Raw genomic sequence first — 19,203 nt, forward strand, 5'->3', positions numbered from 1 at the left:
GCAGAGGCAGGCAGATTTCTGAGTTTGAGGCCAGCCTGGTCTACAAAGTGAGTTCCAGGACAGCCAGGGCTACACAGAGAAACCCTGTCTCAAAAAAACCAAAAAACCGAAACAAAACAAAAAAAGAGTGTGGGAGTGGTTTTGTTGCTGTACGGTTTGTCTAGGCCGAGTGGCTTGGAACTCGCTAGTGGGCCAGCATGGACTTGCGCTTGCAGAGCTTCCGCCTTTGCTGCCCTAGCGCAGGCGTTACAGGCTTGAACCTTCATGCTCTTCAGGGACAGCCTGCTCCTCTTTCTCCTGAAGTGGGGTTTTTGGGGAATGGGGGGTGGGGGTGGGGTGTTCGTTTTTTCAAGCAGGGATATCACTCTGTAGCCCTGGCTGACTGGAACTTGCTGTTTAGATCAGGTTGGCTTCCAAGTCCTTAAATCCACCTGCCTCTGGCTCCACAGCATCATCACGCCGGGCCTCTTCAGAGTCATTAGTTTTGCAACTAGGGAGCCGTCTATAGCATTGTCCCATGGAGGTTCCAGGAATTTTTATTTTTATTTATTTATTTATTTTTAATGTATGTCACATTCCTCATGCTTCCACCTGGCGTGTGGTTAGTGTTGTGCCGGGAAGGCCACACCAAGGCCTCTGCATTTATATGCAAGGACACAGAAGCGAATCTTTCCACTGGTGACACAAAGTTCCAAGCTTTGTGCTTATCTGCACTAATGATCATCTGTTCTGCGGAGCTGAGGTCTTTCTTGCCAGTGGGTCTGGTGATAATCCCGAGGTATTCCTGAGGGTGCTCACTTTGGATCTATAGGTTCCACCAGGACCAAATGTGAATCTGCCGTGTTGTAAGTTTGCGGCCCCGGAGAACGTGTGTGTGGTGTGCGTGTCTGTGGTGAACAACTGTGCCCACGCAGCGTGCTCTAGGCGATGTGACCCCTGAGTGAAGGGTGTGCAGAGGGAAGGGCGGGCGTGGGGGTGAGTCCCTTCCCAGGGAGTGAGTGGTCTAGGTCAAAGCATTCCAGTCACTGCCCGCTCCGTAAGGTGTGCACCCTGCCGGAAGCCCGGAGTCTTTTCCCTGTGAGGGATCCACCGGGCCTTGGCCATCAGACTTCAGAGTCCAGAGTCGGTGTCGTCTGCGCTTTGCTGGCTTCCTCTCGGCAGCAGCGGCGGCTCTGGGGGGGGGCGGGGGGGGGGACTGTTTCCGGGGGTGGGGGGGGGGGGAGGACCGGGGCGGGGGGGGAGCCGATGATGTCAGCGGCGGCGGCGGCGGCGGTGGGGCTGGGCCGGGGCCGGGCGCTGGGGGGGGCCGGGGCCGGAGCCGGAGCCGGAGCTGGAGGAGAGCGAAACCCAAGCGGCCGGGGGTGGCCACGGTGATGAGCCGGGCCTGGCGGACGCGGCGCCATCGCAGTCAGGTGGGCCCCGGGGCGAACCGGGCAGGGCTAGGGAAGATGCCCCCTCTCCGCTGCCCGGCGCCGCAGGGGCCGGAGCCGCGCCCCGCGACCGCTCCCCTTCCAGGTTGATCAAGGGGCGCAGGGGTCTCTAATAAGCCCCGCCCCCGGACGTGCACGGCGCTGGGGAGCAACTTAAGGGCGCCCTGGTATGGCGTCCAGCGAGCCGCGACTGGGGGACTCGGTCTCCTGGGGCCGTGAAGAGGGTCGCAATCACTCCACCTATGAAGGGTTAAATTCTGCAGCCCAATGCCCCCTCCCTCTGTGGGGCAGGTTGGGGGTTGGGTTGGGGCGGGTGTGATCCTGGGCAAGCGCTGCAAGCTGCTGAGAGGGCGATGGCGTAGGAGCCAGGCAGAGAGGGGGAGGGGTGGCCCTCTGAGCGCCCCAGAGTTGGGGTGTGCAGGGTGCGCAGTGCGAGCAGGGGCCCGGAACCGCCGCGCCGTCGGGGCAGGGTTGTTGCAGTGAGTCCTGGGGATTGTGCCTCCTGCGGTACTGTGGGGCAAGGTAAACTGCTCCTCCTGGGCAACACCGTTTCCCAGTCTGGCACCGAGGGGTCTGCGAGGGCCCTCCCTGATACATAGAGACAGAAAGCCAGGAAGGGTACTTATTGGTACAGAATTACAAGCTTTGACTCTGTGGCTTTAGGTGACAGATACCTTAAGTGTGCTGTCCGAGGATTTGTATATAGTTTTTGTCAGCGTGTGTTTTCCTTCACGTATGTCTTGTGTTGTACATATGAATGTTTATGAATGTTTGTTTTCTGCATAGCTAGCATGGTGTGTGTGTTATGGTGGACACCAGAATGCGGGGTGTGCGTACCCATTTGAAGAATGCAGTCAGTTGTGGACATTTGAATCAGAAGGTATCATGCCTGAGTTCCATTTCTGTCGTCCTGATGAGGTGTGGTCCAGTTGTGTAGAGGACAGAAAGGCGGATGGATTTGTGTGTCTGTGATGTACGAGTTTCACGGGGGCTGCATGTCTGGAACTCAGACCTAATAATCCTCAGGAGCATGTGAGGTGAGGGGTTCTGCGTGGGACATGCAAGATGTGTTTATGGGATCCTGGGTAGCCAAGCACGGGAAAGGTTGCGTGTTTGCAACACTCTCCACGGGATTCTTTGGTGACGTTGTTTGTGGGAGCCTGTCTGGGCTGTTGGGCCGGGAGGCAAGCTGCTCAGAAAACACTTAGGAGGAGGTGGCGTGACAAGGGCAATGTGGGCCTTAGACCCAGGAGACCAGTGGAAGGCTTGGTGTGCGTGTCTACCTTCTGTGTGCTTAAGTGACGGGTGTAGGGCTGCCAGAAGATGTTATGGGAAAGTTGGGAGATAAACACTAGGCAGGCGAAAGGGGCAGGAATGGGTGCTGTTGGGTGGCACCGCTCTCCTTTTGCAGGGTCTCTGTGTTTGCCCAGCACATTAGGGCCATAGGGAGGAAAAGTCCTGGCGCCCATAAGGGAAGTGAGCTTAGACAGAGCGGCTCCTTGGTCATGTTTATGTAAAGGCTGGGTGTGACTTTTGTCACTAAAATGGAAAAAGGGATCACAGAGTTTTCAGTCTCCTCCTGCTTTGCCCTCTCCCCCACCCCCCTTCCGGTATCTCTGACGCACATGAAGCCCTACTCCCGGGACAGTGGGAGAGCGAGCTTTGGACAGGATTTGCTCACTAAGCAGATTCTTTGGAACAGGTTTCCCTCACCTTTGGGGCCTGGGCCCTGTAGTGCATGTGGGAGATGCACATGCACGCTCACTCCGCTGTTCTTTGTGTGCCCCACTGTGCATGTCATCTAGCCTGTGTGTACACAAATAGGAGTGCGAAGGCTTTATAGCTGTATCCTCTGGAATGGGTGATGGAGGCTGTCTGGTTATGAGGCCCGGAGGACAGGTGCAAGCAAGACTTACACTGGAACTGAAGTGTTCTGGTGCCTCCCCAACTTCCTCAGTGGAACATTCTCTGAGTGCCCTAGTCCACGTCTGTGAGATGGAGCTAACAACCTGCCTACGGAACTTAAAACAGCATATGGAACATAGTAGACCTGATATATAGCAACAAAGTAGAGACTATGCAGTACCAGCCTCTGTCAGCCCTGCTGCAGAGACTCCCCAGCTCCCAGTTTCACTGGTAACAGTAGTCGTAAACAGTTGGCTTGCAGTAACTCTACAGCCTCTGCTCCCAGGCTTCTGTGTCCCACCACTCAGCCGTCCTGACTCTGGCCTCTGAGGACCTCACTCTTTCAGGCAAAGCAGCTGAAACCCAGCCGTTAAAGCTTTTGCCCCAAGTCACTCGGTTGTGAGAGGTGCTCAGGGTCTAGGTTCTGTGCTCGGACTTCTGTGCAGCCCTTTGCTTTCCTGGAGCATTCAGTGTGCATACACCACCTTTTTTTTTTTTTTTTAAGAACATCACCTTTTTTTTTTTTTTTTTTGGAGACAGGGTCACACTCTGTAGCCAAGACTAGCCTCTAGTTTTTCCCAAGTGTCTTGCCTCAACTTCCTGAATACTGGGATTACAGGCTTAAACTATCATACCTGGCTCAGCAGGACTTTTTTTTTTAATTTTTATTTTTAAAGATTTAATCATGTATATGACTATTTTGCCCGCGTGTATGTCTGTGCACCACATGTATCTGCGGAGGTCAGAAGATGTTATTGGAGCCTCTGCAGCTGGACTTATAGATGGATGGCTTTGAGCCACCATATGGATGCTGGGAATTGAACCTGGGTCTTCTCAAGAACAAGTGCTCTTAACTGCTGGGCTCTCTCTCCTGCCCCTTCACCAATCTAGTTTTTGAGGACCAGGACTCATAGGCAGTGCTCTCTAGAGTCCTAGCCCAGGGTGTGAGAACCTGAGCATCTGTGGCTTTGCCTTACGGGTGCTGGCTTTGGGACACTGAACAGTCAGAAGTGGGGGATTGTCTTTATCCTATCCCATGGGTGATAGAAGGCAAAGGAGGAGGAACATTTAAGATCAGTCCTAACAGTTTGTAGAGATGTTGGGCCAAGGAAAGGTCATTAAGTGTGTGTGTGTGTGTTGCACTTGAATATGGCGATACTATAAGTGTCAACTGCACATGTGGAGGCCAGAGCAAGACATTGCTTATCTTTTATTGCTTTTGGCCTTATTGGCTGACTTGGGAAAGGGTCTGACATTAACCTAGAATTTGCTGTTTTGACTAGAATGACCAGCCAGTGAGCCCTCAACCTGTCTTTGCCCTCCAGTCGTGGGGTGACAAGTTCAGAGCCATGCCCCAGCTTTATATGTGGGTGCTGGGGATTTGAACTCAAGTACTGTTACTGAGAGCTGACTTGTTTGAATGATATGTATATGTATGTAAGCACACGCCACTGTGTCCGTGTGGAGTCAGAGGAGAGCTTGCAAGGGTTGCTTCTCCCCTTCTACTGTGTGGATCCTGGGGATTCAGGTTCCCAGGCCTGTGTGGCCAATACCTTTATCCTTTCAGCTATCTTACCCACCCTAGCTTTTGTGTTTTTAAGACAGGGTCTCAATATGTAGGCCTGGGTGACTTTGAACTCTCCGCATTCCTCCTGCTCCAGCCTTCTGAGTGCTGGGATTACAGGCATGAGCTACCAGACCCACCTTCTAAAGACCATTTTCAACCCAGGAGTCCCTTTAAACTGCAGTTAGTGCTGAGGACTCTCGGTGGAAGAACGGAGGTTGGAAGAGATAAACCTACAGGCAAAGAGATAGCTTGTCCATCGCCTTGATCCGTGTGAGTGTTAACGAGGGCTTGGACTAGTTTGGCAGCACAAAGGGGCTTGAGAAGGCTGGCAGGCCATTTCCAGGCAGCTTTAGACAGACTTGGTGACTGCTGGATTTAGGAACAAGGGAAAGGGTGGAGTCAGATGTGACACAGTTAACACTTAGCACGTGAAAATTTGTGTGGTGATTTATGTAACCAGCTGGCCTGCTATAGGCTCCTCGGGGCAGGTTCCAGCAGTGTGGCAGAGGGAAAGGCTCGGCATCTGGGGTCATCCAAGCCTGGATTAAAATTCTGGCTGTTACTTATAATGTCTCTTACCTTCAGTAAGATTTATTCCTTTTCTGTAAAATCTCGAGAATATAAAAAGCTACTGTGGCCTGTTGTGTGCAGCTGTGGGGGTCTAGTTAAATGAGACAATTGTATTAAGCCTCTAGGTAGGAGCCAGGTAGACTGAGTGTCCTTAAATCGAGATACGGTCCACATCCTCAGCTCTGAAGATGGCTTCTTTCTTTATAGTAGAGGCTCCAGGAAGAATAGTTTTTTCTGTTTGTTCTAGAAAAGTCTCATATTGTCCAAACTAACTTCAAATTCACGATCTTCTGCACCCAACCCCCAGAGTGCTGGTATTAAAGGCTTGTGCCACCAACACAGATTCTGTAATTTACCGAAATCCTGTGCTTCTTACATCTTCCTTCATTCTAGGCTGGGATCCAAGGCCATGCTAGACAAGTGTTCTGGACCTTCAGCCTCTAAAGTTTTTCACCCCGCATTATGCACTATGCAAGATATTTGAGCAAACGACACACCCACCCTACCTTGTCCCTCCTTGAAGCCCATACTCTAGAGATAAATGAGCAGTGTGTTTATAAGTGACACGAAGGGAAATAAAAAACATAGAGAGCTATGAAGTTTCCGAAAGTGGGAAGGGGCTAGGGAAGAGCCCTGAGCCAGGTGACAGGTCAGAGCGTACAGAAGGTAGAACTACAGGGCCTTAAGCGATCTAGAGGAAAGAACATTCCATTCTCCGCATTTGGAGAACAGCATCATGAAGAGGTGAAGCATTCTGGAATATGTGCACAGAGCCTCAGCTCCATGGTACCTCTGAGGTCATTCAGGCAGTCAGGAGTAGAAAACTAGCTGGAAATGTAAGTCAGGAATACAGCTTCCTTAGCACACCAGAGGCCCTGGGTTCAATCCTCAGTCACACACACACACACACACACACACACACACAAAACATAGGAGTGGGGCTGGAGAAATGCCTCAGCAATTAAGAGCACTGGCTTTTCTTCCAAATGGACCCGGGATTCAAATCCCAGCACCCACATGACAACTCACAATTGCCGTCTGTCATTCCAGTTGCCGGGAATATGATTCCCTGGCACAGATATACATAGCGGTGGAGCAACAATGTAAGTAAAATTTTAAACATTTAAAAAGCAAACAAATTAAAAAAAACCCATAGAAATATTATAAGAATGTTTTCGTTTTAACCCCAGATGTGGGGATATGAGGATGCTTTGCAGCAGCTGACTATGATTTGCCTCATGCTCTAGCAGAGGTGTGGTTTTGCCAGCTGCAGATAGTTTCTGCAGTTGTGTGATGTTTGGAATTCTGGGAACTTTTCGGAGGGTCTATAAATGCTAGAGCTCTGATAGGTGGGGTGGTGGTTGTTGGTCCTTCAGTGGGGTGGAGGGTTACGGTTTGTTAGTAGTTGTGCTCAAAGAAGAAACAAGAAGGAAGAAATTAGATTCAGAGATGTTTATCTTTCTCTCTTCCCTCTGTCTTCTTTTTTTGTTTGTTGTTTGTTTTGTTTTTGTTTTTTGAGACAGGGTTTCTCTGTGTAGCCTTGGCTGTCCTGGAACTCACTTTGTAGATCAGGCTGGCCTCGAACTCAGAAATCTGCCTGCCTCTGCCTCCCAAGTGCTAGGATTAAAGGCATGTGCCACCATGCCCGGCTCCTCTGTCTTCTTTCTCTCCTATCTAGTGACAGGGGGTGAGAAGGGAGCTGGGGTTGGGGAGGGATAGAGGGTGGGAAAAAGAAGAACTCACAAAGTAGCTAAGACCCTTTGCAAGAGAAACAGCATGGACAAAGAAGAACTTTAAAATTCACAGAACCACCAAACTCATCCTTTCAAATGTTTGTTTGTTTATTTGTCTGTTTAATGTGTGTGAGTATCTTGCCTGCATGCATGTTTATGTGCCACATACCATCTGCTGCCAATGGAGGTCAGAAGACATGAGATTCCTCTGGGACAGTTGTGAGCTGCCATTGGGTGCTGTAAATAGAACCTGGATCCTCTCAAAGAGAGAGTGACCAGTGCTCTTAACTGCTGAACCCTCTCTCTCTACCAAATTCATCTGGCAGCCCAAATTCTGCCTTTTTTGATTCTTCATCACTTTCCTTACCATTTTCCAGGGCGAAATTTCAAGACTAGGCACAGTCATCCCTTAGTATCTATGAGAAGTTGGTTCCAGAATGCCCCATGGGTATATATAAATCTCAAAATTCTATGCTGCTATAAGTATACTATACTAGTAAGTCATGTCTGGTGATGTGCTCCTACCCTCCCAACACTGAGGAGGTGGAGGTGTTAGGATCAGGAAGGAGTTCAAGACCGCTCTTGATCAGTTCAGGTCTGGGCTACAAGAGACCCTGTCTCAAAATAAGTAAACAGCGTGTCAAAGTATCTGCATTTAAATTGCGTCCTGCTGTCTACCTTGTTGTCTCTACTTAAAATGTTTAAATCCTTAAATTCTATATAAATTGTTTTTGGAAACTTGTATTTTATTTGTTTGGTTCCATTCAGGGTTCTCCCGTTTGGGTCTGCTGGCCTGATACTTGGTATGAAGATCAGGGTGACATTGAACATAAGTGACCCTTCTGCCTCCCCTCCTCAGTGCTGGGACATGCATGTCCACCACACCTGTTCAAATAGTTCTTCTCGTGTGTTGTGCAGAGAACAATGGCCAGAGAATAAAGTCTGTGTGTGTTCAGTGCAGGACCGGTGTTTTGGAATATTGTTGATCCCTAGTTGGTTGGGTTATTAGCTCATTTTATCTTTACAGCCACCCTGCCCAGTGGGAGCTGTTGCTCACAGCCACCACACAGTCAAGAAAACTAAGGTGAAGGTTAAGTAACCTCTCCAGGATCACATAGCTGGTGACGTCATCGCCCATAACTCATTTTAGGGCACTGTCCTGTCCTGGGGCAGTTGAACTGGTCTAAACCGTAGGGGACTAGCAGCAGTGCCAGGGTCAGGTCGCCGCAGCAGTGCGTTCCCTGGACCTGAAGATGAGCTCTCAGTGCTTAGCTCCTTATCGGTGGCCATTCTGAGTGTTAAAAGGAGATGGTGTGTGTAATATATTTTGCTATGCTTTGCCTGGCAATAAATGGCAGCTCCAACACTTGTAGTGATCATGATTCTGGGTGATTGTTAAGAGCCAGGCCATCTTTGGGTCTCTGCAGTTCTAAGAAGCACTAACAGGCCTTGCCCCATACAGTGGTAGTCCACACGCAGGTGCATATCTGTAGGCGCCTGTCTTGTAACATGTGGTGCGGGCTGGGCAGTCCTGGCTCCAGGGGCGAATGGGGACTGGAATCAAACTGACTCTGCTTATCTTCACATGGCTTCCTAGAGGAAGGAGCTCCCCTAATTATACAAAGTTCTATGTAGGCTAACAGTGGGGGCTGTTAGCATCCTCTGTCATGGTGTACTGAAGTCACTGGAGACTTGGAACCCAAACTTTGTAGGGTCAGATCCCAGGCTTAAGCTAGCTACCTAGTATGCCTGAATTTTTATCATCTTAAAGAAGAGAATCACACTAAGTGGTGAGGGAAAAGATGAAATGACACAAATGCAGTGCTGAGGCCATCATAAAAGGGAGTAAGAGGGGCTGGAGAGACAGACAGCTCAGTGGTTAAGAACACTGGCTGCTCTTCCAGAGAACCTGGCTTCAGTTCCCAGCTTACAACTGTCTGTAATTCCACTTCCAGGGGATCTGACACCATTACCCAGATATACATGCAAGTAGAACGAACACCAATGTACATTTAAGATAGATAGATAGATAGATAGATAGATAGATAGATAGATAGATAGATAGGAGGGAGTAAGAGACAATGACTCCAGACAACAGGTGAGGAAAATATCTGTCCCCAGGACTCTTGCTGTACCACAATGCAGTAACAAATGGGGCAACCCTTGGGCTCTTGCTCTGCGCCTGGCATGGTGGTCACAACTTTGGTTACAACTATTGCCCTGTTTACCACCATTTTTTCCTCCTGCCCAGAAGAGGTATCAGAGCCATGAAGTGAGGTATAGTCTTTAGTCTATATGGTGATCACTGGGGAAGGAGCATTTGGGAGATTAGATGAGAAGCTTTGGATGTGGGACACTGGTGATTGTGTGGCCCTCGGCCTGTGGAAGGAGCCAGAGCTTTGTGGGTACACTGAGGGTAGATAAGAAGGACCCACGCAATCTCTGCCAGACTTTGGATAAGGGACCAGAATGACTCTGGAACTCGGATCCTCAAATGAAAAAGGGAACCTGAGACTGCAGTGGCCAGCCCAGCTGTGAATTGCTCACTTGTGACTGTCATAGCTTACTCTTTGGTTGCCTACTGTTCCATTTGGATGAACCTCTCAGCAAGAGGTATGGTGGGTTACATGTGCCCCCGGTCCCGGCTTTAAAGACAAAATCCAGAAGCCAAAGGTCTCAGAACAAAGAGTTGGACCCAAAGCCCCTCACTCTAGGTCTGCTCACCTTCCCAGGGTCCTCAAGAGACTAGAGCAAATAGGCATGTATGCATGCCACTGGCCAGCTCCTAACACCCCCCAACATATGTCCCAGGCTAAGGTTTCTGGGTCTGTGGTGTAGATGTGGAAGCACTCTCCTAATGCAAAAATCTAATCAGGTTAGTCCTATGGGGAGGGCGGAGTTCTATTTTGGTATGTAAATAAGCCGACTGAGATTTAAAACAACAACAACAAAACATGCAAATCTTTGATTTCTTTGAGTCCCAGGTCTGGGCCACAGGGATTAAAGAGCGGACTGCAGGCTGAGGCTGTCCTGAACCTGTGGGATTGAAATGTGCTGCTGTGCTATTCCGAGGCGAATTGGGGCTATGCAAATCATCTTGTTGTACTTCCCGTAGCTGACTGAGCAAGCCTAGTGATAATCTTGTGGCCTTCCTGGTCTGATTGGATTTGGCCACATAGCCTGACAGGCTGCTGGTAAGGATCAGGGTTTGTAGAGCAGCCAAGGTGTCTTTGACTGTTGGCCCACACCCCGAATCTTTTCCTTGTGAGGACACTCTCCCCTCTCCTCTTGATTTCTGACACAGTTTCCGTTTCTCTGCAGAAGGAAAAGGCCAGGCTGGAGGGACTTGCTGAGCCACGACGCTTCTCCATGTTGGCTATGCTCTCAGGTGAGAGAGTGCAGGGAAGACTACAGCCAGGGAGAAAGTAGACCCCAGGCGGGAAGGCAGCCAAGGCAGCAGCCATTTTGTTCAGTCCTCCTCCCCCCGCCAGTGGTTGGGTGTGGAGAGCTCCCCCCTTCTACTGCTTACTGGGAATCTGGAGGTCATGACCACTTGCCCTTTGCTGTGGCCTGAGGTATCCCTGGACTCTGCTGACCCAGATGTTAGACATGTGCTGGTCTTGGACACTGGTTCGATTCTGAGCAGTCTAGTATTAACCCGTGCCTTCTGTGGCCCGAATTATTCAGCCTTTCACCAGATTCTGTCCAGCAGCCTCTAACTGCCATCCCTCATTTATCTCCCTGCTCTCAGAGATTCCTGACACCGGCCCAGCCTCTGAGACTCTCCCTGGCCTCTTTTCCCTATGTTTAGGCTGGCATCATGCCACCCCCTGCAGAGGTGACGGACCCATCCCATGCCCCAGCTGTCCTGCGTCAGCTCAATGAGCAGCGGCTCCGTGGCCTCTTCTGTGACGTCACCCTCATAGCTGGAGACACCAAGTTCCCTGCTCACCGCAGTGTCCTGGCCGCCTCTAGTCCCTTCTTCAGAGAAGCCCTACTAGCCTCAGCCCCATTGCCCCTCCCACCAGTTACTGGCGGCTCAGCCCCCAGCCCCGCAACCACCACAGCTGCCTCCTCTTCGTCCTCCTCTCCCCCTCCAGCCTCTCCTCACTCTTCATCTCCTCCCCGGGTGCTAGAGCTGCCCGGGGTCCCAGCAGCTGCCTTCTCCGATGTCCTCAACTTCATCTATAGTGCCCGGCTTGCACTCCCTGGTGGTGGCGGGGATGGGGCAGCTGTGGCAGAAATTGGAGCTCTGGGCCGGAGGCTGGGTATCTCCCGTCTACAGGGCCTGGGGGAAGGAGGTGATACTTGGCTACCACCTGCCCCAGCTTCCATGGTCACCTCAGATCCTACTGAGGATGGTTTGGGGGCAGGACCTAGAACAGATGGAGAGTGGGTGGGTGACAAAGCTGAGGCCCTGACTCCTGACTCCCAGCCCCGACGGCCCTTTCCTTGCCCTCGATGTGGAAAAAGCTTCATCCATCCCAAGCGACTACAGACCCACGAGGCTCAGTGTCGACGAGGGTCCAACACTCGGGGGTCTGCAGGGCTGGGACCTGGGGTCTCTGGCCCTGGGGGTCCTGCAGGAGTGGATGCCTCTGCCTTGCCACAACCAGTGGGCTTCAGAGATGGCCCTGAGCATGTGGTGAAGGTTGTGGGCGGCCACGTGCTCTATGTGTGTGCAGCCTGTGAGCGTTCCTACGTGACCCTGTCCAGCCTGAAGCGGCACAGCAATGTACACTCGTGGCGGAGGAAGTACCCCTGCCGCTACTGTGAGAAGGTGTTTGCCCTGGCTGAGTACCGCACCAAGCACGAGGTGTGGCACACTGGGGAGCGCAGGTGAGTGACCTGAGGTGACAAGGGAGGGATGGGCCAAGGGGGCTAGAAAGCCGGCTTGTCCACACCAGGATCTGCTCTTGTCCTGTCCTGCTTCCATGCCTCCTTTCAGCCCCAGTTCCTGGATGCCAGCATCTTGCCTGTCCATCCAGGCTTGGTGCTGTGGGAAAAGCTAGGAAGGAAAGAGAAATCTGCCCCTCCCAGGAGAGAACTGTGGGAGTCCAGGCCCGCCCACTGGGGTTCCGAGCACACAGAACAACACCTGGTATTTCCTTAGCCTGTCCATTCTGTTCTTTGCACCACAGAAGGCATTTCGGGGGCTAAACTATGTGACTAGTCCCATTTCACAACAGAACAGCTGAGGCTGAGAGTGGAAGCTGGAAGGAGCCAGGGTGCTGAGCTTAGTCTGGTCCTGCTGCAGTGGCTGGCAGGGTGCAGCAAAGCAGCAGGAAGGGAGGATGGACAGGTTGCTGGGCAGTTACAGGTCTGAGGGCTGCAGATGACAGGGCAAGATGAGGCCCTGCCTTCAGGGCCCTTAACTCAAGTGGCTCTGTTCCTGCCCTATTCCCTGCTGTCCTGGCCCAGGTACCAGTGCATCTTCTGCTGGGACACCTTTGTCACCTATTATAACCTGAAGACCCACCAGCGAGCCTTCCATGGCATTAGCCCTGGCCTCCTAGCCAGTGAGAAGACACCCAATGGAGGCTACAAACCCAAGCTTAATACCCTCAAGCTGTACCGCCTGCTCCCTATGCGGGCAGCCAAGCGGCCCTACAAGACCTACAGTCAGGGAGCCCCCGAGGCCCCTCTTTCTCCAAGCCTCCACACACCGGCCCCCGCGGCAATGCCAGCCAGCCCCCAACCCTTACCCCCACCCGCCCCAGAACCTGGTCCTCCCCCCTCTGTCATCACCTTTGCTCATCCGGCTCCCTCTGTCATTGTCCATGGGAGCAGTAGTAGTGGTGCAGCCGGGGGCGGACCAGCCGGCACAGGAGGGTCCCAAGCTGCCTCAGTCATCACTTATACGACTCCCCCAAGACCCCCCAAGAAACGAGAGTACCCACCTCCTCCCCCTGAGCCTACAGCAACACCTACCAGCCCAGCCTCCACCGCCGTCAGCCCAGCCACAGCTGCAGGGCCAGCCACAGCCACAGAGGAGGCCAAGGGCCGGAATCTGCGGGCTGGGAGGACTCTGACTTACACAGCCAAACCTGTGGGTGGGTTGAGTGGGAGTGGGGGTTCCCCCACAGGGACTGGCCGAGGCTCTTCTCAGCTTCAGGCTCCACCTCCACTGTGTCAGATCACTGTGCGAATTGGGGAAGAGGCCATTGTCAAGCGCCGCATCTCAGAAACTGACCTGCATCCCGGAGAGCTGAGTGGAGAGGAAGTAGAGGAGAGCGAGGAAGAGGAGGAGGAAGAGGAGGAGGAGGACCAGGAGGAACAAGAGGAATCGAAGGCTGGAGGGGAAGATCAGCTTTGGAGACCATACTATTCATACAAGCCTAAGCGCAAGGCTGGAGCTACTGCCGGCGGGGCCAGCGGGGTCAGTGGACTGCCCCGAGGACGAAGACCACCACGCTGGAGGCAAAAGCTGGAACGAAGGGGCTGGGAGGAGACCCCATCAGTGGAGGGCCCAGGAGGACGAGGACGTGGTGAGCGTAGGCACCGTTGTGGGGATTGTGCCCAGGCCTTTGCCACTGTGAGGAAGCTGAGAAAGCACCAGGAATCCCATAGTGGAGGCTCCCACACCTCCAGGACTGGGAGGAGGTCTTCCACCCGCTTCACTTGTCCCCACTGTGCCAAGGTGTGCAAGACGGCAGCTGCCCTGAACCGACATGGGCAAAGGCATGCTGTGGAACGGCCCGGGGGCACTCCGACACCTGTCATTGCCTATTCCAAAGGCAGCATTGGCACCAGGCCCACTGACGTCAAGGAGGAGGCCCCTCAGGAGATGCAAGTGTCCTCTTCCAGTGGGGAGGCAGGCGGTGGTAGCGCTGCCGCGGCTGAAGCTTCTGAATCTGCCTCACTCCAGGACCCGGTCATCTCTGGGGGTGAGGAGCCTCCAGCAGCAGGTGGGGGCAGCTATGTATACCCGCCTGTGCAGGAATTTCCCCTGGCCCTGATAGGAGGCAGCCGGGAGCCCGGTGCCGGCAAAGGAAAACCTGGGAATGAGGGTTCCTTGGGAGCTTCGGAGGGAGACCGGATGGAGGGGATGGGGACTGCCAAAGTCACCTTCTACCCTGAGCCCTACCCACTTGTCTACGGCCCCCAGCTCCTTGCTGCCTACCCTTACAACTTCAGCAACTTGGCTGCTCTCCCAGTTGCTCTCAACATGGTCCTACCTGACGAAAAGGGTGGTGGGGCCCTTCCCTTCCTACCAGGGGTCTTTGGCTACGCAGTGAATCCTCAAGCGGCGCCACCCACTCCCCCTCCCCCTCTCCCTCTCCCTCTGCCAGTTTCCCCTAAGGAAATAGGGGGAATGACAGGGGTAGAGAGAACCCAGAAGGGGGATGTGGGGTGAGCACCAAGGCCAGGTCCCCCTCTCACCAGATGCCACCCTCCCCGAGTCCCCTCCCCCCACTCTCAGCTCCCTGGCTCCCTGCCCTTTGGGAGCCCCATCACACTCTTGTGCAGGGATTTGGGGGCCCCTGGAGCTCAGGAGTCAGGCAGCTTTGTGTGATTGTAGTTTCCCCATTCCCTGAGAAGGGAGTTTTGGTGGTTCCTCTCTCAGTCTTCTCCAGGGAATGGCCTCTGTGAGGGGAAGAGCCAACTCCCATCCCTCGTCCAGCCCTTGGGGCAACTGAGCAATATACTTATCTGAGTCTCTACTTACAGCCCCCACCAGCTCTGAATGTCTAACCTGCTCCCCTGATCTGTAAGCCTAGGGGGAACCATCTCTCACCCAACGATGCCTGCTCATTCTGACGCTGTCTCTAAGCCCTTCTTCCCCAGAGGCTTCCTAGCACATTCCATCCTTTGTGGCCCAAGGCCTGGACCAGACCATTGTGATATCTGACCCACCAGCCTGGAAGCATGGCTTTTGGATTCCGTTCTTCCCAAGGGTGGGTTTCTCTGTCCTTGTTTCTTTCATATTAAGATGCCATGCCTTCCTCGGCTTCCATGCCTTTGGATCTTCCATATTCCTTCCTGTGCTCCTAGACTTGGAGATGGCCTAACCCATTTCAGGTCAAAAGGAGGTGGGAGGTGTCCTGTGGCTAAGCACTTTTTCAATACAGGGCAGGGAAATCGTGGGCCCTACCTTTACTCCCACGTCCAGTGACCCCAGACTCTTCCAAAAGAGGTGAATAGATCATAGCTCTTCTGGCCTTTATATGTGGCTTCTTTGGGGCTAACCTAACTTTGAGCACCAGGGATGAAGCACTCCATAGAGAATGGAGAAGAGACTCTACTTTCTCCCTGACAACCCCTTACTAGGGCTTCTCCTAGATTAGACCAAATAGCCAGATAAATGGATGGGGTTTGATCTGTGGGTCAGCCCAGGATTTGAACATCACCTCCATCTTTACCTGTATCCCTTCTTCTCTGATGTCACTGTCCTCACCTATCACTCCAGATGGTTTTGAAGGAACCATCTTTCTCTTCTGGTGGGCTTTGGGGTATCCCCACCAACTTTGCCTCCAAAATAGCACCTTATACCCCATCTTTGACTCAGTCCCCCACACCCAAAGATCCCAGCCTAGGAATGGGGTGCAGGGATTTTAAATAGTCCCTAATCCCTAATTTGCACTAGTTAACCCTGGTCAGGGGACCTATGTTTCCTTCTAGTAGGGACTATAGAAAAATGTTTGTTCTTAATTCCCTTTGAAAATGGGGCCTCCCTGATGTGTGATTAGATGGATATTTCCAATATACCCACCTCCCCTCCCCCACAAAGAAAGAACCAGCTCACAAAGGGAGAGCCAGTTTGGGCAAGCAAATTTGATGTGGGAGTTAGAGGAGTATGACTTCAAAAGGAGAAAGACTGTTTTAACCAAATGACAGTCTTTCTCTCAGCTACTGTTTTCTGGGGCCAAGATGGCTGCCCTCTGACCTGCTGTGGAGAGGGCAAGATCATGGCTTTTGGAGGGAGGTGAGTTTGGGAAGGCCAGGAGCATCCTCCTGCCCCCTCCTAGCCTCCAAGTATATAGAAAGGGGGAGGTTTTTGACAGGCTTCCTGAATGTTAACCACGGAGGGGGTCACTCCACCCCTCCTCTGTCTCTTTGCACTTTTCTTGGTCTTGGCTACAGCCTGAGTGAAGAATTTCCTACTGAATGTACCAAGTTCCAGTTTTTAAGGGTTTGGAAAAAGTTTCAAACAGGGAAAAATGGAGAGAAAAAAAAAAAAAGAAAAAGAAAAAAATCACTAAAAACTCCCATAAATCTTGTTTCTGGCACTTTAGAAAAACTGCAAAAAATACATAATAAAGAATACATATATATATATCTACACACAAATTATATATATAAATATATCTATATATACAGCGGAACCACAAGAGAGACGGAGGAAGGCCTGAAGGCAGGGGGCAGACCGAGGTCCCTCCTACCCTTCACTGCCCTCCTCTGAGGAAGTCATGAGAGAAGGGGTGAAAAATGGTCTGGGGAATTTGAATTTCAGAATAGATCAAAATTCTGACCTTTTGGAAGAATTGAGATTATAAGTGGGTTTTTTTTGTTCTTGTTGTTGTCGTTTTTGTTTTTAATAAGGGTAAAGAGAATAGCTTCCAGAATTTAGCAACAAATAGTTGTGGCAAAGCAGAAACTTAAAAATATGTATTTGAGATGGAAGGTCTCAATATCATGAGTTTCAGGTGTTGGAAGTTTGGGATTTTTGTCATTTTTCGCAATTTTGTCATTTGAAGGTGATCAAGTCTTGTCAGTTTGTGCCCTCTTTCCCCATGTGACCTGGGAAGAAGGGAGAAAGTGGGAAGCCACTGGTTCTGTGCCACAGCACGCAAGATTTAGAATTTTACAGACTCTAGCTCTATACGTAGCAAGGACCCAGATTTAGAGAATCTGACCAATATTTATCTCCAGATTTGTGTGTGTTTCCAATTCTCTAGGCCAATAAATCAACAAGACAAATGAACTATGCTCACAGCGGGATGCCAGATGCGATCATTTGTGTGGCTGGGGGTAGGGGGCAGGCATTTGTTGTCTTTGCTTGGCAGGGATCCTGAGACCTGTAGCCTACTCCTGACTCCAGGTGCTTCACTGTAGTTGTCTAGCCCCTAGGCTGCAGCTCACTTCTATCTGACCTCTCTACACAGAGATGCTAACTCTGGAGCTGGGGATGTAGCTCAGTCAGTAGAGAGAGGGCTTGAGTAGAATGCTTATGTGTTTCTCAGCTCAACAAGATGGCACACACCTCTAAAACAAGCGCTTGGGAGGTGAAGGTTCAGGGTCATCTCCAGCTACACATAGAGTTCCATAGCCCCTTTCTTAAAAATGCAGTGCTCCCCCGCCCCCACCTTTAGACGCATCCTTAACGTGCTGTGTTGAAGATTTCTATGTCCCAGAATAACTTTTGCCTTAAGCCAGGTGCAGAGACTGTGTCATCGCCACAAGAGCTCCTTCCTCCATTCCTGTCTCCTTGGCTTCATCTTGCCTGCTGGGTATCTTTATGGAGGGATAGCTGGGAGCACGAGTAAGGCTGCACAGGTAGATGAGATCTTGTCTCGTTTGAGTATCCTGACCAGAGTGGGTTTCGACGACTCATAAGCCCAGGCAAGTTGCTGTCAACAGCCGCATCTGGTCTCCTGTCACTATAGCTTTCTAAATGTTTTCAAGAGAAGCCAAAAAATCCAAATGTATGTAAGATACACAAACTTTAAAGGTACCAAACTTCAACTACTTTTTTTCCTTTGAGTGTTTTGCTTGCATGTAGGTCTGTGTACCACACGTATACGGTGCCAGAGGAGGTCAGAAAGAGGGTATTTGATCCACTGGGGGCTGGAGTTGCACATGTGGGTGATAGGAATCAAATCCTGAAGAAGAGCAGCCAATGTTCCTAACCTCGGAATCATCTCTCTCCAGTCCTTAATCCACATTTAAATTTAGACATCTTTAATCCTAGCATTCATGAGGCAGAAGCAAGTGGAGTTTGAGGCCAACCTGGTCTACACAACAAACTCCAGGCTAGCCATGGTTACAGAGTGAGACCATGTCTCGAGGCTGTGTAGCGTAGCGAGTTGAAGGCCAGGTTGGACAATTACCAAGACTCTGTTTCTAAAACAGAGACCAGGCTTGGTGAGATGTGTCTATAATCCCAGTTCTCGAAAGAAGCAGATGGATCAGGAGTTTAAGTGGTTCTTAGCTCTGTAGTGAGTTCAGCCAACCTGGACTGTATGAGACCCTGTCTCAAAACAAAACAAAAATTAAAGCTGCACTAGTGGTGAAAAACTGTGACCCCAGCATTTGAGAGGGTAAGGCAAAAGGGTTGCTGAGAGTTCAAGACCAGCCTGGACTATATCAAGACTGTCTTAAACAACAGTAACAAAAACATGAAATCAAAAATGAAGGAAAAATAAGGTCTGTTAAATAGTTCAGAGAGGTAGACGACTTGCCTACTGTTTGCAATTCTGTGTTCAATTCCAACTACTCTAAAAACAAACCAATAAATACTGTACAGCCCAAGGACATAGGCAAAAAAATAAAACAAACCCAAGCCAAAAAAGAAAAATGCACCTGTTTGAAAGCTCTGATATATACTGTTAGGGATGCTCTATGGGCACATACTACTATATGCCCCATTTTACAGATATAGCAACAGATTGTGAGTAGTTTAATGGTTTGTGTGCCAGAGCTAGCACTTGAATAAGGTTGTGTGTGAGACAAGGTCTCAGTCTATAACCTCGCCTGGGTGAAACCCACAGCAATCCTGCCTCAGCCTTCCAACGCTGGGATTCTAAGTATGGGACACTATGCCTGGTTTGAATGAGATCTCTCAATATGTAGCAGAGGTTGGCCTTGAACTCATAGCAATCCTCCTGCCTCTGTCTTCCAGGTTCTGGGATTACAGGCATTCACCACCACTCCTTTTTTTTTTTTTTTTTTAATGTTTATTGCAAATGCTGGCTTTTAGAAATAACCTTTTTCACTCTAAAGGTGGTAATCATTGCAAAAAATAAATTTTAGAAAGTTAAAAATAGACAAAAAATGA

At 51.0% G+C, this 19,203-nt stretch overlaps 1 protein-coding gene across 6 annotated transcripts; it reads left to right on the top strand.

Moving 5' to 3' along the window:
• The first annotated feature begins 1,244 nt into the window (after positions 1-1,244).
• On the top strand, positions 1,245-17,130 carry Zbtb4 (zinc finger and BTB domain containing 4). 6 transcript variants are annotated; one of them, XM_029483516.1, is made up of 5 exons: positions 1,312-1,412; positions 10,190-10,399; positions 10,527-10,593; positions 11,017-12,044; positions 12,627-17,130. In XM_029483516.1, the coding sequence occupies exons 4-5, from the start codon at positions 11,026-11,028 to the stop codon at positions 14,560-14,562; spliced, it is 2,955 nt and encodes a 984-aa protein (XP_029339376.1). In that variant the 5' UTR covers positions 1,312-1,412; positions 10,190-10,399; positions 10,527-10,593; positions 11,017-11,025; the 3' UTR covers positions 14,563-17,130. The 6 variants fall into 6 exon arrangements, with proteins under 6 accessions (XP_029339380.1, XP_021032642.1, XP_029339376.1 ...); XM_029483518.1 differs by having other exon boundaries at positions 10,321-10,399; XM_029483517.1 differs by lacking the exon at positions 1,312-1,412 and adding an exon at positions 1,723-1,952.
• Positions 17,131-19,203: the final 2,073 nt, after the last annotated feature.

This window comes from Mus caroli, chromosome 11 (assembly GCF_900094665.2).
Source record: "Mus caroli chromosome 11, CAROLI_EIJ_v1.1, whole genome shotgun sequence".
Taxonomy (NCBI): Eukaryota; Metazoa; Chordata; class Mammalia; order Rodentia; family Muridae; genus Mus; species Mus caroli.